The 27,199-nt window shown below is 34.9% G+C and overlaps 3 protein-coding genes and 1 long non-coding RNA gene across 6 annotated transcripts; 1 reads left to right on the top strand and 3 right to left on the bottom strand.

The window, feature by feature from the left end:
- Positions 1–6,301, bottom strand: LOC132188864 (sugar transporter ERD6-like 4). Of its 3 annotated transcripts, XM_059603427.1 has the most exons (18): positions 5,484–6,301; positions 5,317–5,379; positions 5,110–5,199; positions 4,558–4,617; positions 4,413–4,478; positions 4,268–4,333; positions 3,988–4,063; positions 3,377–3,441; positions 3,186–3,278; positions 1,669–1,749; positions 1,497–1,581; positions 1,326–1,372; positions 1,179–1,241; positions 1,019–1,078; positions 846–911; positions 711–770; positions 480–594; positions 1–383 (listed from the first exon to the last, which is right to left on the bottom strand). In XM_059603427.1, the coding sequence occupies exons 1-18, from the start codon at positions 5,739–5,741 to the stop codon at positions 250–252; spliced, it is 1,548 nt and encodes a 515-aa protein (XP_059459410.1). In that variant the 5' UTR covers positions 5,742–6,301; the 3' UTR covers positions 1–249. The 3 variants fall into 3 exon arrangements, with proteins under 3 accessions (XP_059459410.1, XP_059459411.1, XP_059459412.1); XM_059603428.1 differs by lacking the exon at positions 4,268–4,333; XM_059603429.1 differs by lacking the exon at positions 5,110–5,199.
- A 5,696-nt stretch (positions 6,302–11,997) lies between these two features.
- On the bottom strand, positions 11,998–13,745 carry LOC132188862 (7-deoxyloganetin glucosyltransferase-like). The gene is made up of 2 exons (XM_059603424.1): positions 13,175–13,745; positions 11,998–13,086 (listed from the first exon to the last, which is right to left on the bottom strand). Exons 1-2 carry the CDS (start codon positions 13,743–13,745, stop codon positions 12,155–12,157), a joined length of 1,503 nt encoding a protein of 500 aa, XP_059459407.1. The 3' UTR covers positions 11,998–12,154.
- A 2,377-nt stretch (positions 13,746–16,122) lies between these two features.
- On the top strand, positions 16,123–18,796 carry LOC132188861 (uncharacterized). The gene is made up of 3 exons (XR_009440927.1): positions 16,123–16,346; positions 16,962–17,005; positions 18,315–18,796. It is a non-coding gene; the product is annotated as an uncharacterized LOC132188861 (long non-coding RNA).
- Positions 18,797–19,248: 452 nt separating this feature from the next.
- LOC132188859 (7-deoxyloganetin glucosyltransferase-like) lies at positions 19,249–20,934 on the bottom strand. The gene is made up of 2 exons (XM_059603423.1): positions 20,365–20,934; positions 19,249–20,269 (listed from the first exon to the last, which is right to left on the bottom strand). Exons 1-2 carry the CDS (start codon positions 20,879–20,881, stop codon positions 19,338–19,340), a joined length of 1,449 nt encoding a protein of 482 aa, XP_059459406.1. The 5' UTR covers positions 20,882–20,934; the 3' UTR covers positions 19,249–19,337.
- Positions 20,935–27,199: the final 6,265 nt, after the last annotated feature.

Genomic DNA, 27,199 nt, shown 5'->3' with positions numbered 1-27,199 from the left:
AAAAAAAAACTCTTTCAAAATTTCACTCTATCAAAGTCTGCATTGGAATACAATGCATGCTTAAATAATAAATACACTCGGAGTAAACCTTAGGGCAACGATCATTTATGGACTCTCTCAACATAATTTAATAAATTGCGGTGGAAAGACCACAAACACACCCTATACAAAATTGAGAGGCAGGCTAATGGCTATAGAGTAATTATGGACCCGATTTGTGCCATTGCTTCCTCCTGCATGATATTGACTTCAGATACTGTGCCCAGATAAATACATGCTTGACCGCTGCATCTCTTCCAGAGTTTTGCCTTTTGTTTCAGGAACCCAAAGTGCCACGAAGACAAGAGTAAAAGCAGAGACTGTGGCGTAAATTGTGAAGGTACCTATTGCAAAAATGACGGAACTATATGAGTTAAGAGTCACCATGACAGATATATGCATGCCGGAAAACACACGCACAGAAGTAGATGTATATATACCTCCGCTGCTCCAACTCAAGAGTAAGTTTGCAGTCAATGTGACCACCCAGGTTGTCAGCCAATTTGCCATTGTTGCTATGCTGCCAGCAAGGACCTTAATATTCGCCGGAAGTATCTGAAAATGTCCAATTTTGTGTGCAAAAAAAAAAAACTCATTATAACCCAAAGAAGAGATCCAATTCCCAGACATCGAGGGAAAGAAAGAATACAGGTAATATTGCATATATATACCTCTGACATTATAACCCAAGGAAGAGATCCAATTCCCATGGAGAATGTAATCACTAGCAACTGTATGGAAAATTGGTCAGGACTTAAAAAATCAAATAAAACATACACACAACAAATGTATACGAGAAAGCATACCACAAGCCCCACGACTGACAGTATACCAAACATGGTATATATACTAGAATCCTCTGATACAACGCCCTGGTAAAGGTGAATGAGAACAAGATGGAAGTGAAAGCATTAATTAAGACTCGATCAAATGAGAAGATTTTACATTTATTATACTAATTAAATAAAATATTACCTACCTCTAGATAAAAAGCAACTGCAACAAGGATGAGGCTAAGAGTCATTCCAGACGATGATATCTACACGAGTGATTTCAGATTTTCTTCAATATGTATGTCCACAAATAAACATTTTAAGACAAAAAAAGAAAAAGAAAAAAAGGGGGTTCTATCGACGCACAATAAGAAGCAGCCTGCGCCCAGCTCTGTCTGCCAACCAAGTAGAGACTCCTGTAGCAATAACCTGTTGAAAATAACACTGATAAGATGTTGTGATATCTACGTGAATTAAGCAGCACAACATTGTATGTATCAGGGCAACTTTTACCTGAATAACACCAAGTATAAAAGTTGCAAGGTTACTTGATGATACCCCTGCTCATATTCATGGGGAACTAATTAATCAAATATTGTAGGCATGATTATGATTTGATTTCTACCATTGATCTACTAATATAGAAAATAGTTGAAAGCCCAAAGAGATCGATGTTGGTCTAACCTGCACTCTCAAAGATGTTACTTGAATAGAATAAAACACCATTGATACCGGTGAATTGCCGGAGAATAAGTAATCCAATCCCTATCTGCAACCATATGGTAGCAACCTAGCTATCAGAAGGAGACAAAAATTCACAGGATATAGAAAATCTGAAATTTCAAAACCATTGTACCGTTAAAGGAAACCAATATCTCTTTCTCCGGAGATCTGAAAATGTTATTGTACTTTTTTTGCTTGCTAATGCTACCGAAGTCTGTCAAAATTACGTCAATAATAAAATGGCGTTAATGTTAAGAAAACAGTCAAATAATGTAGTGCAACTTATAATCCAGAACTTTTTGGTGCAGACCTTTTTTTTTTATATTTTTGGCTGAGAAAAAAATCATATTCTCCATGGGTTTCTAATTTCAATAATATGGTCCTTAGGTTTTGCCCAAATATTAAACAACAAAGTTTTCCTCCGGGTCTATAAAAAGGGTTAAATACTAAATACTTTCCTGGGGTTTCATTGTTTTATTTTTTCCTCCCTAGGGTTTGATTTTTATCACAGGAGGTTCTTGTGGTTTTGATAATAGACCAAACTAGTCCTTCTGTCAGTTGACCGTTATTTGACTTAACAGAAATTCACGTATACCAATCAAATATTGACACGTGGCACTTACTTAATTATTATTATTATTTTTTTAATTTTAAAAAAATATCGTATTGTATTGATTGGGTACTGGGGATGGTTTCGGCCACCCCCTAGGCTCCATGGGGGTGGCTCGGCCACCCCTAGTACCCTCGGCCACCCCCAATTTTTTTTATTTTTTATTTAAAAAAAAAAATTTTTTTTTAAAAAAATTAAAAAATAATAATAAAAAAAATTTAAGTAAGTGCCACGTGTCAACATTTGATTGGTCCACATGGATTTTCGTTAAGTCAACTAACGGTCAACTGACAGAATGACTAGTTTGGTCTATTATCAAAACCACAGAGACCTCCTGTGATAAAAATCAAACCCTAAGAGGGAAAAAAATAAAGCAATGAAACCCTAGGGGGTATTTAGTATTTAACCCCTATAAAAATGACATGTGTTTATTTTTTTAATAACATGTGAGATGTACTTGAGTTTTTAATATTATTTATTTCAACTTTGTACATACTATTAAAAAACATGTGCATCTCATATGTTCAAATGACACATGTCATTTTTATAGACTGAGTTGAAAACTCTGTCCAATATTAAATAGGTCATTTGGCACTTCTTCGTCCAAATTAATGGTGTCATATGTCACGGGTGTTTCAGTTGACACGTAAGCATCCATATCAGCACATACTATCAATGTTATATCATTAAGTGTTAAGTCATCCACAAAAAAAAAAAAAAAAAAAAAATTAAAAAAAAAAAAAAGAAGAAAAGAAAAAGAAAGGACGTAACTACATAAACAAAAACAATCTTCTTCATCATCCTAATCTTAATTTAAAACATGAACAAAACCTAAGAAATTTATTATTGAAATTGAAAACTTAATGACTAAATTCAAATTGGATAAAAACTTAAGGGCTAAATGTGAATTTTTCCCTATTATTTTCTTTAAAAAGAAGAAGAAGAAGAAAAAAAAAGTGCACAACTTGGTTCACTATAAGTTTCTGGATGATATGAATTTGATTGAAGTGCAAGAAATTGACTGGTAGAACATTCAATACCTTGATTTCATTCGCTTCAATTGAAATGTCTGTACCGAAACCCCTTAACACTTGCAATGAGGATTCAAAATCTTCTGTCCTCTCCATTTTGGCCTAACACCCCCCACCCCCAAAGAAATAAAAGAAAAGAGAAAATCAAAATCCAATCAATACAATACGATATATATATATATGATATGCGAATTTCTTACCAGCCATCGAGGAGATTCTGGTATGAAAAGCAAGCCAGGTATCAATACAGCACATGGCAAAATTCCTGCAATAATGTGTAGATGATCCCTCAGTTGATCTACGTAGTCCATTTTGAGTGAACTACTTTAAGTGCACTCAATCTTGAAACTACATCTTTCAAGTTTGTTCAAGTATTCAAGGGTTATAAAATAATTTGGGAAAACTTCAATTTATCCTCCTTAAATTTTCATCCTTTTTGCGATCACCAATTTAAAGTTCAAAACTCTTAATTTAGTGTATTTAACGGTAAAAAGTTTGTAATAATATCACTTGTCCATTAGGATTTAACAAAAGAAGCCTCGAAAATTTTCAAATATATATATATATATAAAGGTAATTTTGTAATTTTATAAATTTTACAAGAGTATAGAAGTTATTTCACCCATTTACTGTTTGATTTAACCCAAATCCTAACGAGAATGGTGATATTGCAAACATTTAAAAATTGAATACACTAAATTTATTATTTTTTTTAATATTAGGAAGGTGATTGTAAGAGCGATTAAAGTTGGGGAGCTTAATAATCTTGTTGGCCAAATAACAGTTGATTGTGGAAATGCCAACAATTTACCTATAATTGCAAGCACTCTCCAGCTGACAAACATCCCCAGAAGATAAGCAAACAATACTCCAATTGTCACTGAGAGCTATACAAAAACCAAATTGATTTACTTTGTTATATCATTAAATAAATAAGGATGCTAGTAACAAAAGTGCTAAGGATGACAGTTTTTCTTTTTTTTCCTAATTGATGAAAGAAAAAAAAGTTACAGGAAGAATCTTTCCAACTTTTGATCCAAATTCATTAGTTGATTTCCGAATTAATTAAGAAGAAAGACTAGACAACGAACCTGGTTAACAGACCCGAGGCTTCCCCTCATGTTTTGAGGCGAAATCTCAGCTATATATATCGGTACCTAAACTTAAAAATCATATACAAATTAAAGCCATTTGATGCCTGATTGACATAAAAGAAATGAGGTGCTTCAATGTTACCGTGTAAGATATTATACCAACGCCAAATCCTTCCAACAACCTTCCCATGTATAAAAATGTGGTGTCCTACAAGAGCATCATAAACTAAAATTTACAAATAATGCAATTACATAGAAGAGCATCAAATTATCTGGTGCCCACTCACACTAGCAAACGATATTGCGAGCCATCCAATTATATTAGGAATTCCAGCGACCACAAGTGACTGCAATTCAACAAAACAAAGCAACATTAATTAGGTATTCATAGTTGGAACATTCTCCAATCACCCAAAACGAAGAGAAGACTGCAAAACCAGTCATCGTGATTTACTTGATTTACAATCAGTTCTATTTAGTATCAAATTTCATCTATTAAATTAGTATATTCCAATAGTGTGACAAGTCAAAATCGATAAAATTATAACACATGTTTTATTTCAGTCAGTGTTATATATTAACAGAATCTATTAAGTTAGTTGACAAATTATGATTATAGGGAGTAAATTATTTTTTCAGCACACCTCAGAAATCTCTGAGTTCATTTTGATGCCACATAGAGCTAATTGTAAATCAGGTAAAATACGTAGACTAATTTTGCAATTTTCCTCAAAAGAAATGTTGCAAATAATCAGATGCTGATTTATTTATTTATTTTTTTCCTCCATAAAGTGCAAGGTGAACCCAAGAGAAGAAAAATTGACTGAAACCCATTATACCCCTTTGCGCCCGAAGTAATCCGCAATGTGGCCACTTGAAATTGCCCCAACCATTGCACCGACGTTTACTATGGACCCAAATAGAGAGAACTGTCTTCCAGACAAGTAGCGTTAATAAGAAGTACAAAATTATATATATATAAACACGTACAATATTAAAGATTGAGAAAACAAATATAGTACAACAATCAGAATCAAAATTCAGACCTCTGAGAGTGAAAGGTCCAAGTCCTCGATCATGTCAGCTTGCGTAGGGGACGTATACCCACACTGTAAATTTGAAAAATCAAAGAAACAAAAAGAAATTTGAGTGAGCAAAATGGTTTTTGTGAATGGAAATGGTGATTGAGATTAATAGGAAACGGTGGTGTTACGGTGAAGCCGAATTGAATGGGGCCCATGGCGACGATGAGGACGCTGAGCATGACGGAGATGTAGCCATCGCGAGCGACCTGGGCCGTGGGGCTCGTGATGCTGGACTGCCTCGAGCCTGTGGTGCTGGACTCCCTCGAGCCTATGGGGCTGGACTGCCTCGAGTCCACGATGCTGGACTGCCTTGAGCCCATTTTATACCAGCTCCCTGAATGCAGGAGAGGCTTCTTGAGGTCCTCGGATTCGTCCCTGAAACTCATTGCCACCTTTCTACGCAAAATCCGTGGAGTGACGACAGTCCTCGGATTCGTCCCTGAGCGGCTGTGCTTGTTTGTTGAAATGTCTCTGAGAAAGGAAGTAGATCAATCAAGGACCACCCACTACTTGAGCTGTAAAATTATGTGTGGGGGCAGGGGCTTTGAAAGGGGGTTGCAACTGAAACTGCATCTTTGTCTTGATGCTTACCTTTAATGGCAGCCTTTGACTCCCAACGACCCCATTTTCTCCCCAATCAGTTCCCCTCCACTCCCACCACATCCAAATTCAAGTATTCCCCTTCTCATCTAATAACAATATGTATAGGCTGTCAGAATTTTATAGAAATTCAAGTAAACAGAGCAGGTTGTTGGACTTGATCCGGTTCGGCAGGTTGACCTGCCGATCCCTTTCAAAGTCTGACAGCCAATTATGGTAAATCTCGATCCAGGTGGAACGACCTGCCGATCCCTTTCAAATTCTGACAGCCAATTGTAGTAAATCTCGATCCAGGTGGAACGTCAGTGGTGATGAATAAGAATTTATTATTATTACTATTTTTTTCTGAGCTTTTGGGTGAATCATGAATTGAGATATTGAAAGTCGTTTGTGGAAAATAATAATGCCCACAGTCCTTAAGTGGGCCCCTCTCTTGTTAGCCCTATGAATAAGTTTTGTCTATAATTGAGCTGCATCATCATGTCACCTTCCGTATCATTGTAGACTGTAGTGATGACCACATGTACAAATTATTACGGCGGCCATCTCAACCACTTCTAGTAAATCCCTACACTCCCCGAACACCTAATCTTCTCCCCAGTCTCCCCCTTCTTGGCTACTCCTCTTCGCACGAATTGGGATTAATTTGAGCAGCATATGTATGTGAAAGACATACCTATCCAAATATTGAGAGACCCATAATAAAACAAAAGGAAAAAACTATATAATATTGACAGAACTTGCACACAATATATTTAGCAAGAGTCACCGACCTAGTACCTATGACAAATTGGATAATTAGCTGCATGTGCTTAAACTATGATTGAAAAGTTGAACATTTTTATGGAGCAAACCCCAAACGGCCAAATAGGGTGACTGGAAAAATGTCAAATCCTTAGGGATAGGCAATTCATATACACATCATATTCTCCAACCCAACATTTTTACTTTTTTTCCATATCAATTCACATTACTATATAAGAAAAAAATAGGGGAAAGTCCATATACTCCCTCAAACTATCACTCAATTGACAATGTCCTTCCAAACTTTTAATTGTGACAATGTTCCCCACAAACTATCAAAACATTGTCAATGTCTCTCCCAATGGGTGGCCAAATTTTTTTTTTAAAAAAAATGTTTTTATAAGAAAATAATTAAAAAATTCGATTTTTATATTTTTTTTAAATAAAAATTCTTGTTTAAAAAAATAAAAAAGTTTCATTTAAAAAAAAAAATCCGTTTTTTAAAACAATTTTTTTTTCAAAAAAAAAAAATCGTTTTTTATAAATAAAAAAAATTCCGTTTAAAAAAATTGTTTTTTTAATAAAAAAAAGAAAATTGTTTTTTAATTTAAATTTTCCCTTCAAAAAAAATATATATATATATTTTTTATTTTTTCGAATTTATAAGAGTATTTTTGTCTTATTGGGAAATCTATATGAGCATTTTTATCATTTTGCTAACATTTAAGAGACTTTAACAATGTTTTAGTAATTTAAAGGAGGTACGTGAACTTTACCCTTATATATTTAACAAACACAAACTAAATAACATAAGTCTTTGCCATGTTTATAATTTCTTATTATGGGATATGTTTAAGTCTTTTAAGAGTACTCGTTGCCATGTTTATAATTTCTTATTATGGGATATGTTTAAGTCTTTAAGAGTAGTCGTTGCCATGTTTATAATTTTATGTCAAAAAAAAAAAGAAAAAAAAAGAAGAGTAGTTTAAATTTGTATGTTGTAGAAGTAGAAGTTCTGGTGTATCCGTGGACCGTTCGTCATATCCGTTGGTCTGACCTACAATGGGACAATACTTGTAAATTTGTAATGTGTCTCACTCACGCATTTTTCTTTTGTCGGGCTTTGCATGCAAATTTTCTTCATTTATGCCTCGTATATAGATATTTAATTTCTATTATTGTTCAAATAGTTGCTTCAAAGCGGGCTAAAATAGGACCAAAAAGTTGAGCCGGTAGGAGGTGGAACTAGAATTTCATCAATGGTTGGGCCCCAGTCGGTGGGCCAATGGGAAGTAGGTTTTCATCCCAGGTCGGGCTCCATTTCCAGGCTGTAAGAGGTGGGGACTAGGGTTTCATCAAGTCTTCTGTGGGGGCTACAGAGAAACAAGGTCAGGCTACATTTCCACGATACTATCATTATTATGCTATTGACGTACAATTGAAATTATATGTAGTAGTGAAAATTAATTCTTAAAATAGTACTTGTAAAAAAATGTTGATTTATTGTTACATCATATCAACTATATAACTGTTATATAGTTTATTACTTATAAATAAAGTACGAGAATGCAATTTTTTTTTTTAATTTTTTATTATTAAGGATTGATACAAAGGCAATGAGATGAGGGAGTAGTCTCATAAAGTATTTTATTTTTAAAAACTTTTGGAGCTAAATGACCTATTTGAGCTTTTTTTTATTTTTTATTTTTTATTTTAATTTTTGAGAAATGCTACACACTATTGACAGATGGATCATTTTTTTTTTTTTTTTTTTTGCGCATGTAGAAGGATCATAATTAAACATGTAAAAATAGTAGTATACCTAAGATTTCTCTCTCTTATAGCATATCATAGACTAAAAAAAATTCACAATAAAATAGAAACATAAATAAATCGCAAAATAATAAAATAGACAAAATATTTTACGTGGTTCAGTCAACGACTTATATCCACATATAAAGCCTATTATGCTCTTATTGTTTGATATGTTTACAATACATAATGCTATATTTATAAAGCTTACACATATATGTAATTTTAATTAAATTTCCTAATTTAGGGTGATCAAATCATAATTAAATCCATAAAGTTAGGCTAATTTAATCTTCATCAAATTTCTAACTTTAAGGTCATTCAAATATACTCTAATATAGACGATCAAGCCACTCCTTTTTCTAATTCTTATGTTTCCGGTGGAGACTTTTAGTACTATCATTCCATAACTAAGGGTTTTTTTTTTTTTTTTTGTTTAATACAAAAAAAGGGTAAACTAAGAGACCAATTATATTAGGGCATCAATGAAAATTTAAAGCGACTAATATTAATCAGGCATAGATATATATATATATATATATAAATTATTTATTACTAAAATTCGAACTTACGTCCAAATATATATTCTGACCATTTAAAAAACATTTTGAGCCGCCGCAGTGGTGAACTATTAGTCCCATCACTATAGGTTTTATTTATTTATTTATTTTTATTCAAAGGGAGTCCCATCGCAAAGGTGAAAGGTTGGTTGTGAAGCTTTCCCCTTGTCGGCATGGAGTGGCCCATTCACTGTCTCACCGCAGACTTCGCGTGTACGTAACACACTACACACCTCTTCAGTTTCATCCTAATTACTATAAATCATTGGGTAAAGATATAGAGCACGCCCGGCGTGCTTCGACAGTGAAGCACGCCGGCCGTGATTTTTTATTATTATTATTTTATTATTTTACACATCGACGTTGGCTCCATTCTCAAATTCCACGCATACTCTCTCACTCTTCGACTCCCTTTCGCTTTTCTTTTCTTTTTCAGAGCTCAGACCATAGAATCCTTTGCAAGTACTTACATTCCCCGATAGTAACACACTATTTAGAGCGGTGATATTACACACCAATGTACATTTTTTTGACACTATCAAACTATTTAGAGGGGTGATATTACGCACGACAACGAGTGTGTACAGAACCTCATGTTGGTGTGAACAGTAATCAAAAGTTACTGTTTTGATATTTTTTTTATTACTGTTCACACCAATATAAGGCATTGTGCACTTACGCTAGTGTGCGTAATATTACACTCAACTAATTTATCACTACATTTTTCATCTTAAAAAAAAAAAAGCTAGCTCTCTTAAAAACATCTAATTTGTTTTATACTAGTATGGATCCCATATGCCCCTCCAACAGGCTAGCAGGTATACAAGGAAGAATTGGTATACATATTATATACCTATTAATTATGGTTGGTTAATTGCATGTGCATAAAGCTTTGATTCTTCTATGAGATCTAAAAAGTAAAATCTATGACGATGGCTATGCTTGATTTTAGGGTAGTTGGGAATGGGGGGCCAGCAAAGATTGATTGATAACCATGTGCAACATGTTGAATTCACGTGTAATTTGTTTTTACTTAAGGAAACATGCGTTAATTCAACGTCACAAAACAAAGGATTCCTGTGGTCTTTTAGGCCCGTGACAAGAGAAAGTGGGTGTGATCATCCAACAACTACTCACACTGTCTCCAGCGAAAATGATGTGACGATGTCCACTCAAACGTGATTCAATCGGTTCTCATTCAAAATCGTTTTATTAGTGTTTTTTCTTTTTCTCAGCAATTAGTTTGTATAATATTCTCGCTAATCATGTGGCAAAAATTATATATAAAAAAGCTTTTTATTCAGCTACCCACTTTGACTAACATTTGTAGAATTAGGGGTGAGAGAGTCGGCCACAATTAATGGACTTTGGGCCTGTCATTTTTAAAGAGCATGTGCCTTTGCCGTAGTCGTTTGGGCCTAATTTTTTCTCAATCTCACTTAGTTTCAATGTTTGATCAGTTTGGGTTTTTTTTAGGACCGGACTTTAGGCCTTGTTTGGCAAAAAGACTTTAAAAATTTCAAAATTTTTTTAAAAAATTTAATTTCTAACATTCTTATTTTTTATTATTATTAAAAAAAAAAAAAAAAACCTACTACAAAACAAAAAATTTTCATTTTTTATAAAAAAAAATTTATCTATTTTATATTACATCAATCATCTCCGTACCAAAAATCCACTATACATGCGCATTACCAAACAAGGCCTTTTGGGCTTTAGGTTTTCAGAATGGGCTATACTTCACCATTTAGCTTCTAATTACAATTTATAAGTGATAAAAATCCACTTGGATGTCTGAAATTTGTATAGAATGGGCTTAGGCTTTTGAATGGGCCATATTCATTCAAGGTTTGAATTGTATGATTTGATTCCAACGGTGTGCTCGCTCTCAACCCAGCTAAGGAAAAAGCGATAGTCACATCTGCACTATTACTCCAAAAGAACTAGTTAATTTAAAACTTTCTTAGAATTCATTATAAATCCAAATTTCACTTACTAATTAGGCAACATGGGATTTAACACTTATGACTATGTTTATAAACCACCCACTCTATATGAGTTATTTATCATCTTCCTAGTATGAAACCTATGTGTTACAACAAGAGTGGGTTTTATCGGACTCCTCGATTCTAGAAAGGAACGATGAGTCTCTGCTCACGAAGCTCATGTTAGTTAAGGGAATTGGGGCTTGGTCGGTGCAAATGTTCTCGCTGCGCAGGGCGGATGTTCTTCCTATGGGAGACTTTGGCGTGAGGAAAGGCGGGTAGCTTTAGTATGGGAGCCGAAGGGGTAGCAGTCAAATCGCCGTTGGTGGATGGTAAGCCTAATACACCGCATTGACTGTGACACAATAAGTAAAATCCACTGTGAATTTATTCTAGAAAATCTTGAGCATCCCTATCGTAAATAATATGATATTTGCATGTGTTTCTTCTATGGTATGTTCTTTTACTGAATGGGAATTTGTGTTTCTTACTTTATATTGTTGAAAGGTAGTATTTACTTCTGCCATTTAGAGAATAGTTGAAATAGTACGAGTACAGAACAATTCCAAGGAGGTGGTGTATAGACTCAAGATGATGTTGCTGGAAGGGTCGTTGGGGAGACATTCTAATAGACCACAAATACCCTTATCATCATTGAACCAATAAGTTCCCACTCTCTCTGTAGGGTCTCTCTATGACTCATTCACCTCCTTCCGATTCCCCAACGTTGTCGGCTCCTCCCCCTTACCTATGAGCCATCCAGAAGATCGGAAACCATATATGCGTACGTTTATTCACTTCATTCAGTCCTCTCACATTCCAAGAAAAGATTTTGGACTTGATAGAGGAACATAGTACACCCACCCTCTTCTACCACCAGCCTTGGATGTAGAACCTTTGGAAGTATAATTAATGGCGCAATCTAGCATTGTTAATAGTCATAGGAAATACTCCATTTGATTATCAGCCCACAGGATGGTGGAGCAATAGTAATAACAGGTCCAATTTGGAGTTTATTAAGATGAACAAATTGAACAAAAATGACAGCATACATCTTTCACAACACTTTTTTGAAATTATCACCTGCTACAAATTCATCTAGCATTTTGATAAAAGCACTTCATTCTCCAATTTGTTTAAGTTGATGGAGGAAGAACCATGTGGACCAGTGGCCTCTTCAGCCAATTTTTTCCACTCCATGCTCTTTTTCTTCATTTTCTTGCCCATGTCTCCCTCCATCAACTCTCTCACAACCTTTGCTACTTCCTCTCTGTTGGCGCCATTATTAATCTCCATGCCAATGCCCCATTCGTTGCATGTATACTTGCAGTTCATTTGTTGATCCCCAGAGAATGGCCAACAAAGCATAGGCACTCCTGCGCATACACTTTCAATGATTGAATTCCACCCACAATGCGTTAAGAACCCTCCAATTGAGGGGTGGTTTAGCACTTCCTCTTGAGGACACCAGCCTGCGATTAGACCTCTTTCCTTTGTTTCTACCATGAATTCAGGCGAAAAAATCGCTGATTCACCCTCAACTAAATCTGGCCTAATTATCCACAAAAATGGGTGCTTGCTATTTGCAAGTCCCCAGCCAAACTCAGTTAACTGCGGCGGTGTCATGACAACTATGCTGCCAAAGTTCACATACACCACTGAGTTGGATGCCTTAGTGCTAAGCCAACGGAGGCACTCAGTTTCTTCTTCCCATAGACTATACCCAATTGATTTTAGAGGGTCATTGGGTAAGTGATCGAGAAGTAGTTGGAGAGGGCCAATGGCATATACGCGAGGAAACATGGGAGAGAGAGCATCCAAAACCTCTTGCTCTAACGCATCAAATGTGTGAATAACGATTCCTGAAGCTTTAGGAGCACTCTCTAGCGTGTCAATGGCGAACTTGACGCTAACATCATTTAGATCTGTAGTTCGAACATAGCTTGGGAGATCTTTCAGATAGATGTCTCTCATACCTGGAATCCAGTCTATCACTGTGTCTAGATACCCATTTATTCGATAGCACTCATCTGCAAAAAGAAATACTTTTTTTAGGTTGAAACTTTGCAATTAATCACAATGCATGATTTCAGTAGGGTGTTGCGTGTTATACCTTACCTTTAAGTGGCGTGAGGCCTTTGTCCCTGAGGGGACGAATCTGCATCAAACCCATGACGCTGCAAGCAGGGATAGTGAAGAGCATTACAATAGGGATATTAAGTGCTTGAGCAGCTGTGACAGTGAATGGCATGAAACCATCCGAGATAATGCAAGTCACTGGAGGATTGTTGGAAGTTGCAGTGTTGAGTTTCACAAGAAACTCTGAAAATGGAGCCAAGAAGTTTTTCATAATGGAATCGGCAAGAGAAGGGAGGTCTTGGGTGGCGTTGGAATCCGATGGAGGGAGACCGTCTGGAATGGATTTGAATTGGAAGTCGGACAAGCCATCTAAGGAGTTGGGACATCCAGATTTCAGAAAACGTTGGTGGTTGAACTCAGTGTTCACAAAGGTTATGTGAAAACCTTTACGATGGAGAAGCTTTGAAAATTTTAGCATGGCCTTTATATGGCTTTGAAGTGGGGAGGGAATACAAACTGCATGAGGCTTATCAGCTACTACTGTCTTCGAATCCATTTCGTTCTCTCTTTCTGTTTTGCTTGTTTCGTTGTATCTTATAAAATGACTCATTCTGAATCTATCATGCTGACCATTTCTGATAGCCTCGAGCCTCACCTACCCATCGCAAATTGGCTATTCACCTTTAATGCCTTTACACTCCCAAGGACCACATCTTCTCCCAGTCAGACCCATTTTATGACTCACCATTAAAAGCAAAGAACACGACACAATACAATTAGTATAGGGTACGTGTAAAATTTTTTATTTTTTAATATTTTAATGCAAAAAAAAAAAATTTTGCACAGTCGTGCTTTGCACGCCGCGTGCGATTTTCTTTTACCCTGTAACATTTGTTTTGTCGGAGGAGACTCAAACTGGACTAAAAATGCGTTAATTACAAGAAAAAAATGTTATAGAGCAACGATATCTATTTGACTTGGAATCCGGACTCAACCCATTCGTCTATCTTGTTGAACAAGCAAATAGCTTTTCAAACGGAGAAAGCCATTAGCATAAGTTTTTTCATTTCCATTTAAAGATGTATATGATAACGTTTTGTGGTCATGATCACCCCGGTAAACATTTCTCAAATTCCACTTACTCATACCCTAATTAACAACCATACCCTAATTAACAACTAGCCTCTATCTGTCACAATGATTAAGCGAAAGCAAACCCAAATTCAAAATCCCTCGTCGTCCTCCAAAATCCAAATCCCACCTCGAAAAATCTAAACCCTACCCTCCAACACCCAAAACCCCCTAAAGCAAGAATTAGCCGTGAAGGCACTAACATTTGAAGGCGAAATTGAGGCTGCTCTTACCCATTTATGCAGCTCCTCACCGCTCCTCACTACCCTTATCGACTCGTATTGCCCTCCGGCTTTCAAGTCTCAAAACCCACCATTCTTAGCCCTCGCAAAAACCATCCTCTACTAGCAACTGGAGACCAATGCCATTGTGGCAGCGAGTTTGATACGGGTCTGTTTGGGAGTACGTTTTTCAAGAAATAATTTGCGTTTTTAAGCTAAAATTAGTGTATTTTTTGTTTAAAAATGCACTCCCAAACGGACTCATAAGTCTTCGACAGCGTGCTCGCGCTCAATGTAATGCCCCGAAATTTATCTCCTAAAATAAAGGTGATCTCAATATCAAAGATAAGAAAGATCTTCAATTTTGTTCAAAGTCATGGAGTTGGGTAAATGGACTTAATGTGGTAAATGATGAAAATGGTTAGTTAAAAGTATAGCGAGTTAAAGAAAGAAGTTACATTGTTTTGGGTGCTAAAAATTGGATAAGCGACCATAAATAAAACTATTTTAAGACCTTATAAAATAATGAAAAATGAAGATTTTAAAAGTGGTTTCATGTGTTTTGAACACTTGTGGAAAGAATTATGATTTTTAGAAAGTGTAAGTATCAAAAGAGATATTCCAGTAAAACAGAGCCACAAAATTTCAAGGGACTTTTGAGGTACCAAAAAATTATGCGTTGTTTTGATTTTTAGATATTTTGTGAGCTTTTGAATGATAAAAATTTTAAGTCAAATTTCGTGTCATTCGGAATTTAAAAAATTAAATTAAATTAAAAAAGAAAAAAAAAAAGAAAAAGTAAAACCTTGCTAGTCAAAAGGCAGTCAGTCCGATAAGACTACTTCCCTAATTAATTTGCTCCATGTGACATTTTTTTGTTTTTTTTGTTTTTTTTGCTTGCGTTTTTTATGGGTTACATATATTCAGCTCAACAGAAAAAATATAGCCAAGCCCAAGTTGTTTATTTCCTGCTAGCTCTCCTGTTATCATCAATATTCATCATCTTCTTCTGCTGAAACTAAATTTAAATTGGCTTTCCGGGAGTGATGGGTAGTGAAAATTCTCAGCTTCACATACTCTTCTTCCCTTTCATGGCCCATGGCCACATGATACCAATGACGAACATGGCTAAGCTATTCGCAGTGCGTGGCGTGAAGGCAACCATTGTCACCACCCTTCTCAATGTGCCTTTCGTCTGCAGAACGATTGAAAGAATCGAAACTCGCGGCGGCACCACCGCCGCCAAGGTTGATATCCAAACGATCAAGTTCAAAACAATAGTGATTTATTATTATGATTTTTTCAAGTTTAATAGGTCAGGCTGTCAAGTAGTTAAAGTACCTGCGATTTGGAAAATTAATTGGATGGATTAACGATTCTAGTAGGCAACAATTTTTAGGCATGTGATAGTCAAAAGATTTATGTTTATTGAGGATTAATTATAAAGTTTTTTGACTACATCTTGATAGGATCACACAAAGATACCCAAGTGCTAATATGTAAGCTATGCATGCCTATTAAACCCATTTGATTGACACCTAAAGTTACAGATGTTACACAGCATGCTTCTCTTGCTTTATTGGTGGACACTTTAATCTAAGTTGTCATTTTCTTAAGACATACTGAACACTTGTATTGTCGTACAGCAGGAGTTAAGTGCGTGTGCGGCAAACTCTTAAAGGGGAGCAATTTCCCCTCAATTGCTCACAGCTCAAGTGAGCGTGAGACGAGGGAGAGATCCGAGAGGTCTGCTGGAGAAAAGAAGGAGAGAAGAGAAAGGAAGAGAAAGTAAAGAAAGGAGAAAGAAAAGAAAGAAGGAAGAAGGAAGAAGAGGGATAGAGAAACTAGAGTTTTGCAAGGTAATTTCTTAATCCCAAGCCTTGTGATTAATTTTGAAGAAATTTCGGATGAGGTTAATTGATTTTGTTGATTTATAGGTAACATATTTTGATTTCAAATTATCGGTAATACTGATTTGGGTTGTTAATTAATCGAGTAATTGTTATGGGTTTCGTTATTCCATGAGGGAATTGGTAGATGAATTAATTTGGTATTCTAATTTTATATAGTCAACCAGATTACGATAATAAATGGGTCATTTGAATGATTTTTTGTTAATCTAGAATGAGGATAGTATTATAGTAAAACGGGTTGTGGCAAAATAATAATATTGGTGTTTATTTTGCTATTGACTTTGCTAACCCCTTTGATGGTTTGACTGTGCGGACCAATATGGAATTGGGGAGGTATTATATGGTCATGCATGTAGGATTTTATTGAGTATTAAAATTTTATGGGAGGCATATAAATCAAGCATGGTGAAGTTTAATGTCACTGTAATGTTTTTGGCTAAGGATAGACGATGGTGGGATATATAGAGATTTATTAGAAATAAGATCCTTTGCAACTAATTGATGCGTGACTGAAACTTGTAAGCGGAATGATGACTATAGACTTTTTTATCTCCATTGTAGGGAAATGTTGGATACAGTTTCCAAATAAGAGGATGTGACGCCAGGTAAGTGGGTTAAGGTTAAACAGTCTCGATGAAAGGAAAAAAAAAAAAATTCAAAAAAAAAAAAAAAATTATTTTCTCTTTATAAACTAAAGTATAATGATATTTTTCTTGAATGAGACATTTATTTTACTGTGTGCAGTGATGCCTTATGTTTTATGAAATAAAGAAAATGTATCTTTCATGAAATAAGAGCAAGTGAAAATATCCCAAAACCCCCTTCACAAATTATCTATTAAACTTTTTAAAAGGCCGAGAATTATATGACTCATGTTTTTTTTTTTTTTTTTTTTAAGAAATGCTAGAATTTAATAAAAATTCCATATTTTGTCCATAAAAGTCCATGTGACAAAATTTTTTATCATTTTTATTTTTTTTTGAAGAAAAAAGACAAAACAAAAAGAAGATGATGTGGCATCTTGCCACATGGATTTTTATGGGCAAAATACGAAATTTTTATTAGATTTTAGTATATCTCTCTTTTTTTTTTTTTGTTAGTTTTACTTCCTTCCATATTTTGTGTCTTATTCATGATAAATTCTCATGCTATGGTTATGGAAAGTATGGAAAGATTTATAGTATGATTGGCATATGTTATGATTTTGAATGGAATGAACTCTAAATGTTATATAAAATGTTACATGTGCATTTATGTTTATAAATGTTTAACCCTAACGCACTACCATAGTCACGACCAGTACCAAATCGCATGGGTAGCATGGAAAACACACCGAATGACGGTTACGAGAAGGTGTGTGCTATCAGCCGGGTGGCCTTCACCTAAGAAAGTTCTCAACTCGGTAGCTTTTTCCTATGACGACAGGATGAGCCTATAGGTTCTTAGGGACAAGCCAACGTGCGCTGCTCACGGTTTAAATTTGCAGAGTTATGTTAAAGGGTAAAACACAGTTTGTGAAAAGAAAAATAAATGGGGAGGAAGTCTTAAGTTAATTATTTCTTTTACAAAATCATTGCTTTAGATGTACTTGTATGTATACATTTGATGGTATGAGACATGAAGTGTATATCAGTATATATCTATTTACAACTAAAGTTATAGGTAGTAAAAAACATGTTTTTCCAATTCTACTTCTATTATTAATGAAACTTCAAAAGAATTTCTTAAGTTTGTTTTAATATCTTTATTGCTTATGAGGTTATTGAATACTATCAAATTAGGAGCTTGTGATTTCTTAATCAAAGAAGTTTATAGCGCTTTGGTGATTTTATGTTACTGTGGTGAACATGTGGTAGAAGAATAACAATTTTAATAAGAATATGTTACACTTACTCTCAATCGCTCTACTTTTAGAACTTGGGGCATTTCACTCAACTCCGATCAGCTCAGAAAAATCGGAGTCTCTGGTCGGAAGGCGATCGAGTTACTTTCACGACTTGGCGGACAAGTCTTACAAGAGTGGGGATTTATCGGACTCCTTGATTCTAAAAAAGAACGATGAGTCGCTGCTCACGAAGCTCATGTTGGTAAGGTAATTGGGGCTTGGTCGGTGCACATGTTCATGATGTTCTCGCTGCGCAGGGCGGATGTTCTTCGGATGGGAGACCTTGGCGTGAGGAAAGGCTTGTATGGGAATGGGAGCCAATGGGAGCCGAGGGGATGATAGTGATCACAATCATATCGCCGTTGGTGGATGGTAAGCCTAATACACTACATGGACTGTGACACAATATGTAAAATCCAACCAGCGAATTTATTCTAGAATATGTAAAATCCAACCAGCGAATTTATTCTAGAAAATCTTGAGCAAATAATATGCTATTTGCATGTCTTAATTTCTTCTATGGTATGTTCTATTACTGAATGGGAATTTGCGTTTCGTACTTTATATTGTTGAAAGGTAGTATTTTCTTCTACCTTTTAGAAAAATAGTAGAAATAATAGAAACTTTTTGAAATGATAAAGTCGCATTTAACTCAACTTCCACATATGTGATTCGGATTCCTGAGTCCAAATCCAGTTGGGCTAGGACACTGGTCCCGACTAGTCGAGAATAACGTATGAACCAATCTCCTTGAATGAGACCTCCACCCCAGTGAGCCCCGGACTACCAATTGAAGACCCATCAATTTAAAGCTTGAACCGATCTCCTGGAGTCCTTCTTTTGTATCACTCAAAAAAATATTAAAAAAAATTTAAAGATTCATTCTATACGAGATAACATGACAGTAAAATCAATCCTTAGATTTTTATTTTATTTTGTTTTAAACAAGTGGAGCAATAGTAATGACATGCCCTATTAAAGTTTATTAATATAAGCAAATTGAACAAAATAACAACATGCATTTATCACAACACTTTTTGCTTCAAATGCATCTAGACTTTTTGTAAAAGCACTTCATTCATCAAATTATTGAAGTTGATGGATGAAGAACCATGTGGACCAGTGGCCTCTTCAGCCAATTTTTTCCACTCCAGGGCCTTTTTCTTCATTTTCTTACCCATGCCTCCCTCCATCAAGTCTCTCACAAGCTTTCCTACTTCCTCTCTGTTGGCACCATTATTAATCTCCTTGCCAATGCCCCATTCATTGCAAGTGTACTTGCAGTTTGTTGGCTGATCCGCAAAGAATGGCCAACAAAGCATAGGCACTCCAGCACACATACTTTCAATGATTGAATTCCACCCACAGTGCGTTAAGAACCCTCCAATTGAGGGGTGGTTCAACACTTCCTCTTGAGGGCACCAACTCGCTATTAGACCTCTTTCCTTTATTTCTTCCATGAACTCCGGTAGCAAAATTGCTGATTCACCCTCAACTAAATCCGGCCTAATTATCCACAAAAATGGATGCTTGCTATTTGCAAGTCCCCAGCCAAACTCAGTCAATTGCAATGGTGTCATGACAGCTATGCTGCCGAAGTTCACATACACTACTGAGTTGGGTGCCTTAGTGTTAAGCCAACGGAGGCACTCAGTTTCTTCTTCCCATAAACTATATCTAATTGATTTCAGTGGGTCATTGGGCAAGTGATTGAGAAGTAGTTGGAGAGGGCCAATGGCATATACTCGAGGAAACATGGGAGAGAGAGCATCCAAAACCTCTTGCTCTAATGTATCAAATGTGTGAATAACAATTCCTGAAGCTTTAAGAGCACTCTCCACCCCCTCAATGGCAAGCTTGAAAATAACATCATTTGGATCTGTAGTTCGAACATAGCTTGGGAGGTCCTTCAGACGGATGTCTCTCATACCTGGAATCCAGTCTATAATTGTGTCCAGATACCCATTTGTTAGATAGCACTCATCTGCAAAAAAAAAAAAAAAATGGCGTTGAAACTTTGCAAATAATCATAATAAAACAATGGAAGGTTTATGTAGGGTGTTGACTTTTATGCTTCACCTTTAAGTGGCGTGAGGCCTTTGTCCCTTAGAGGACGAAACTGCATAAAACCCATTAAGCTACAAGCAGGGACAGTGAAGAGCATTACAGTAGGGATTTTAAGTTGTTGAGCAGCTGTGACAGTGAATGGCATGAAACCATCCGAGACAATGCAAGTCACAGGAGGATTGTTGGAAGTTGTAGTGTTGAGTTTCACAAGAAAGTCAGAAAATGGGGCCAAGAAGTTTTTCATAACGGAATCGGCAAGAGATGGGAGGGCTTGGGTGGCATTGGAATCCGATGGGGGGAGACTGTCTTGAATGGTTTTGAATTGGAAGTCAGGCAAGCCATCTAAGGAGTTGGGACCTCCAGATTTCAGAAAACGTTGGTGGTTGAACTCGGTGTTCACAAAGGTTATGTGAAAACCTTTATGATGGAGAAGCTTTGAAAATTTTAGCATTGCCTTTATGTGGCTTTGAACTGGGACTGGAACACAAACTGCATGAGGCTTATCAGCTACAACTGTCTTGGAATCCATTTCCTTCTTTCTGTTTTTGGAGTGTTGATTTGCTGTTTCATTGCATATGACAATGACTCCTTTTATCATGGTAGCCATTGCCTTGAGCCTCACCTACCCATCTGGCTATTCACACTCCCAACGATCACATTTTCTCCCAGTCAGTCGCATTCCTACTTGTCTCGAGGCGCATGCTTTGACTCAATATTAAAAGCGAACCTAACACACACCCATATTCTGACACACCATAAAAACCAAAGAACCGGAAACCAAAGAACCGGACCCAGTACAATAAGTATCGGCTGTTCGGCCATTATTGAGAGATCGGGTCTTCGTTTGTATTTATTGAGGAGCCTATTATTTTTTCAGTATTTTAATTCTTTGTAACATTTTCTTTATTTGCTTAGGAAAAAAAAAAAACACCCTTGTTAATGTTGTATATTGGGAAGATAATTAACATATGTAGAGCGATTGAATTATAGAGGAGTTCATAAGCTTGAAATTTTATATTGGCTCCTTAATAAATGAGCAATTCTATTGAGCTCTGATTGTAATTTTACTAGTCATTTTAGATTAATCACATAATTATGACAAATATTTTTTTTTTAAGATCGCTACAAATGGTATCAAAGTAATTACTTAGTAATGTCATGTGGTACTAGAACATTGCATTACGTGGCTCTAATGATGATGTGTGGAGTTTAAAGGGAGGAAGGAGATTATAATACCTCAGATTCGAGTAGTAAATTTTGGCACACCGGCGTGCTTACTGTCAAGTACGCCAGTGTTAAAATATTATTAAAATAATATTTAAACAGTAAAAAAATAAAATAAAATAATATTTTAACACCGGCATGCTTAAACAGTAAGCACGCCGATGTTAAAATATTATTTTATTTTATTTTATTTTTTTACTATACAGTAAGCACGCCGGTGTTAAAATATTATTTTATTTTAATGTGAATCTGAGGTGTGCCAAAAATCACTATTCCCTCATATTCACATTGAAAAGATAATTAATTCACATAGAGTTGGTGAATGTTAAAAAAAGATCATGAGTATTAAATCTTACATTAATTTCTTGTTAAGTGGGACTAAGCGATTTTAAAATGTTTAAACTAAAACTTAATGGCGAAGATAAGTAGTGATCCAGATGAGACTTGAGAGTTTATTGAAAATTTGAAACAATGCCCACGGGAATACGGGATCATGAAATGGGCCTCGTTTGCAAACATTTTGTTGACTCGGTCTTGCCATCTCAGTATTACTACAAAGGCCCACATGTGACGTGCAAGTCTTTCAAGCTCGCACCGAATAAAACTATATTTAGTCTTCTTAATATACCATCTAAGTGACAATTATATCCCTTTCAACAAATCTATCCTACCGATTTATCATTTGGGTTATAATATCCTATTTTTCGTGATAAGAAAATAACAAAAATACTCTTAATAAGATCAAATATTTCAAAGACAAAAATAAAAAATAAAAATAAAAAAACCAAAAAAGGCATTACTTCGGTCTATTCACAATTTTTTGCTTTTTTTTCCTGAATTTTTTGTTTTTTATGCAGGATTATTATTATTTTTTTTTTATTTTTTTTAGCAGAAGAGTGTTATTGTAGGTATATTAATCAAATTAAAAGATTGAGAAAACATTACAAATTGAGTGAAAGATTGAGGGGTTAAAGTGTAGTTTTTTTTTTTTTTTTGAATGTTTGAGATTGTGAATCATGCACAGGCATGTGAACCCCAAAAAAAAAATGATAGTAATTAATTAGAGTTTGACAATTTTTTTTTTTTTTTAATTGGGTTAGTGTAATTATTCTTTTAAATCACTTTATTAAATTGACATGTATTAAAAATTTCTGAAAGAATTTCTTTTAACCTATTATATTAAAATGACATATGTTTAAAATACATGTAATATTTAAAAATATATATGAAAATCACATGTTCTATTAAATATGCACATGAAAATCATCTGTCAATTTGAGAGAATTGGCACACAGATTGAAATATTAACAATTTACTGTTTAAATGGCTAACCATTAAATAAAAATTATAAGAAAAATTTAAACCTGCCCAAATAAATAATTATAAGACAATCCAAAATTCATTTTAAAGAAATAAGTTGTATGAAGTATCTCATGATTCTCATAATAACAGTTATTTTATTCAACTGGCACACACAGTACATTGGGCACAGAAGAAAACGTGGTATGTTTTAGTTGTAGTCCCCCAGGCAGGGAAGGAGACAAACGACTGTATAATGAAATGACGAGTAAAAAGTAAGCAATCATTATTGGTTAGGATTAAAAAAATTAACTGTTTAGGTAAATAGGACAAACGTGGTGCCCCTTTTCATCATTATCTACAACATTACTTCAATTTTAACTGTTATAATAAGCTTTATCCTGGAAACACACAACACGCCAAGTCCAATCCCAAAAGTTGAATTGAAAAGCACAAATCATTAATCATGTGAATTCCTTCCAGGTAAAAATCTGAGGTGGAGTTGGAGTTTGGTTTTTAAATCTGAGAAATAAACGGGAAACTTTATTTTGGCTTTCCTGAATTTTTAGTCGATTTTATAAATTTGGACCTCTAAACTTTCAATTTCTATCACTTTAGACTCCTCTGTTAGTTTTTAACGTTAAACTCAAACGGTTTGACTTTTTATGCCAATTACCCCTACGTTAAAACTACATCGTTTTGGGCCTCAAAACTACAACTCTCACCCAGCCCAAAATAACGTCATTTTGGGCATTAAAATTATTTAAAAAAAAAAAATCAAGGTAGCTCTAGGTGGTCCGGCCTCCCTCAAAAGCCAAAAAAAAAAAAAAAAAAGTCAAACCGTTTGAGTTTAACGTTAAAAACTAACAGAGATATCCAAAGTGAAAGTAAATCAAAGTTCAAAGATCTAAAGTGAGACATTTAAAAGTTGAGAGAGACTTTATCAAATTGACTGAAAGTTCAGGCGGCCAAACTAAAGTTTCTCCTAAACTAAATCCATATCCAAATAATAATCACATAAATTTATGGTAGGGCACACAAGAAAGAAAATGACAATTGAAATTTGAAATGTTAAAAAGAGGGAGCAATGGAGGATGATGGAAACCAGAAAAGTGAGGCCTCTGTTTGTAAGTTGTAAGCGACACACACACGCACACCACCAAAACCTAGAAAGTGAAGCTCCAAAGTAATTATCAAGTGGTGGGTTAGCAATTAGCATGGGAAGAACTTTTCCTAAGATTCCCCCCGCGTGCGCTTTGTGATGTGACCGACGAGTGAGGAGGCCGTAATCAAAATTAGATTTGCTTGTCTTCATTCCGGTGGAAAAAAACCCCAATTCTCATCTCAAAAAAAATCTTGAGCCACGCTTCTATTATGTCTTCAAGTGTAGGGTAGGGGCCCAACCTTAACCGGTTCATGAGACACCCTTGCACCTTACAAGGGATGGGCCCATGCCCCATGGGGCCCAACCTCGGCTTTCGGTGTACCCTCATATAATTTAACGATGGGAGCAGTCAAAATTTCATTTTTAAATGACAGGAAATTTGTTATATAGGATGTAAATGCTCTAAATCAGCTGATCAACTGCTATATAAGATGGTTAAATTATCACACAAACAGGGGAAATCTGTTTTTTTCTATAAAAAAAAAAAAAAAAAGGAAAAATGAGGAGAGTAGAAAATATGCAATAGAAAAAGCTTCCACTTTGATTAGTAGAGGCAATTCATATGGCAAAATTGTGCATATGTGAAAAACTTTATGAAATGACTAAATTGGAATATAGCTTAAAAGCGACATGCTTCAGAGATGAAAGGCTCTAATTGGCAATCAAGCGGAAAATTCGGACTAAAGAAGGCCAAAATCACATTTAGGGCCTCTAGAATAATATTGTTAAGGCTCTTTGCCATTGCATTTCTAATAACGAGTAGGACTGCCTTAGCCTCACTGCATTAGGATTACCGACCTGTAGCAACACTCAAATAAATAGTCACAAGTAAGACTGTTGTGGCCTCACGACCTGTAACAATACTCAGAAAAATAGTCACGAACCGCCACATCAAAATTGTTTTTATATATTGGATTTGGGTGTTTCTTGCAATTCATTGAGTGAATTGATAAAAAGATCCTTTTGAGAGACAAGAAAAAGCTGAAAATATAAAAAGGATTAATTAAGGTGTTTGAGCTTATAATTATGGTGAAAATTAGCCGGGCCATCTCACTTTTAACTTGTGGTGGTTATTACCTTCACCCAAAAGTGCGAAAAAAAAAAAAAAAAAAAAAACCTTCTAAATAAAGATTAAAATAAGCGGTCCCAGTCACATGAGAAGTACCGGTTCCTTATTTCCTTGTCGGCAAGTCTAGCCAAAATAAAATAAAAAATAAATAAATATTTTTTTTTTAAAAAAAAAAAGTCATTGTCTATCTAGGAGATCAATCAAACGAAAAAATAGGGCATGATGGGCTTTCACTATCTTTCTAGTTACTAGTGGAGCTGATTAAATGCACCTCAAAGGGAGGGAAGCCATAAAAGATTTTGAAGTTAGGTTAAAAAAAAAAAGGGTAGAGAGTGAATAACAGAACAATTTTGAGGTCTATTCACTGGACAGCCTTTGGGTAAAAAAAAAAATTAAAAAAATCCTTGGTCAAAATCTTACTTACAACTCTTTTTCGTTTAGACGGTTGAGTAGTATCGGGTATTACGATTAAGATCTTGGGTGTACTATTTAGGATATTACACGAGATGTGTAATACTTAATCATTAGAAGTGGCCGAACCATTTCTTGTGGTGCTACCTCAAAAGTTAAGTTGTGAATAACTGGATTACCGTTATAATCAAACAGGTTGGTTTAGTCACCCCCAATGAGAGAGGGTATTAGGTGAGAAAGCTATAGCCATGCATACACCTTTTTTATAAGACTATACCACAATATAGGTTATTTATATGCATATCAATATTATTTATAATTAATGTAATGATTAATTACTGGGAAATTGTTCCTCCAACACTTAAAAGATGGTGCTGCAGTGGCTTAATTAGATAACATTAATAATTCATTTGGAAAGATTAAGTATAGTTCACGAGATAATATTCCTTCTTTTAGACTAAAACCCATGTGTTACTTCTCTAACATATATAGTAATTAACTAGAATAAACAAACAATGCATGCACAAATAAACCTTTGTGTCAGAAGATCGAGGGAGCCCAAGGTGCACCCAACTTGCTCCAGCTAAATGCTTAATTATATGCTTGAAAATTATGCTTTTTTTGATTAATTAGTAATTAAATATGATATTGGAGTTTAATTGATTCAACTACGAATCATTCAATTCGAATTATGGGTCCATATGCATGGTGACTCTTCTTTAATAAGTGGCATGCGCATAATGGGAACTGATCATGATCATCACCCATAATGTAAATTTGATGTGTTAAATAGTGCATGGATTGTACCATGCATCTTTTTATTTGAATAGGACATAAGAGCATTCCCAATGGAAGAGTCAAATGTTACTTTTATCTAAAATGACTCTTCAAATATTTAAAAAAACCCTTACATTGGATTAACCAAAAGAAAATGTAAAATAAATATTTGATTAGAAGAGCTAAAAAATAAGCTAAATGTAGCAGCACTTTTCAAGTGAGTTATTTTATTTTTCATTGTTTCTCTTACATGTTTTCTCTTTTTCTCAAATATTTTCCTATTTTTTCTCGGCATGTTCTTTTTTTCCCATTTTTCCTCTCATATGTTCTCTTTTTCTCAAAACTTTTCTTACTTTTAATAATATTTTAATAGAATAGATAGAAATATAGCTAATCGGATCGATGTAGAGACATTTAAAAATGGCTTAGCTAAACTAGATAAAAGTGAGTTTTTAGAAACTATTTTACATAAAAATATGGCTCCTCCATTGAGAATGCTCTAATTGATCATCACCCATAATGTAAATTTCAAAATATTTTTACTACAGTAAAAATGTTGAAAGGTTTTAAACCATTCTCAATACAAAAGAAGAGCCATATATTTTCATGCATACATAGATTGTTAAAGTAGTGATTAAGTAATTAAATTTATCTTTTTCTATCAGCTTAAGTTTTTTGGATAACTGATAATTTAACATGGTATCAGAGCTAAAGGTCATGGGATCGAACCTTGATTCCGTCAAATTACCCTCATTTAAATTAAATATTTCACGTGTTGGGCCTCACCTATTAAAATGAAGTTTGAGCTCACAGACGATAAGAGTATTAAAGTATTAATTAACTGATTAAATTTACTTCTTCCTATTAGTTTAAACTTTTTAAATAACTGATAATTTAAAACA

The sequence above is a fragment of the Corylus avellana genome, chromosome ca7, assembly GCF_901000735.1.
Source record: "Corylus avellana chromosome ca7, CavTom2PMs-1.0".
NCBI lineage: Eukaryota > Viridiplantae > Streptophyta > Magnoliopsida > Fagales > Betulaceae > Corylus > Corylus avellana.
The sequence above is the reverse complement of the archived record's forward strand: the minus strand, read 5'-3'. Positions and strand labels throughout refer to the sequence as shown.

Excerpts from the sequence above, each read along its gene's own strand:
- LOC132188864 (XM_059603427.1), bottom strand. The coding sequence starts at position 5,741 with ATGAGTTTCAGGGACGAATCCGAGGACCTCAAGAAGCCTCTCCTGCAT. Across the intron at positions 5,380-5,483 it reads CCATTCAATTCGGCTTCACC|TGTGGGTATACGTCCCCTAC; the intron begins GTAACACCACCG and ends TCAAATTTACAG. Across the intron at positions 771-845 it reads TGTCAGTCGTGGGGCTTGTG|TTGCTAGTGATTACATTCTC; the intron begins GTATGCTTTCTC and ends TTTTCCATACAG.
- LOC132188862 (XM_059603424.1), bottom strand. The coding sequence starts at position 13,745 with ATGAGTCATTTTATAAGATACAACGAAACAAGCAAAACAGAAAGAGAG. Across the intron at positions 13,087-13,174 it reads AGGCCTCACGCCACTTAAAG|ATGAGTGCTATCGAATAAAT; the intron begins GTAAGGTATAAC and ends TTCTTTTTGCAG.
- LOC132188859 (XM_059603423.1), bottom strand. The coding sequence starts at position 20,881 with ATGGATTCCAAGACAGTTGTAGCTGATAAGCCTCATGCAGTTTGTGTT. Across the intron at positions 20,270-20,364 it reads AGGCCTCACGCCACTTAAAG|ATGAGTGCTATCTAACAAAT; the intron begins GTGAAGCATAAA and ends TTTTTTTTGCAG.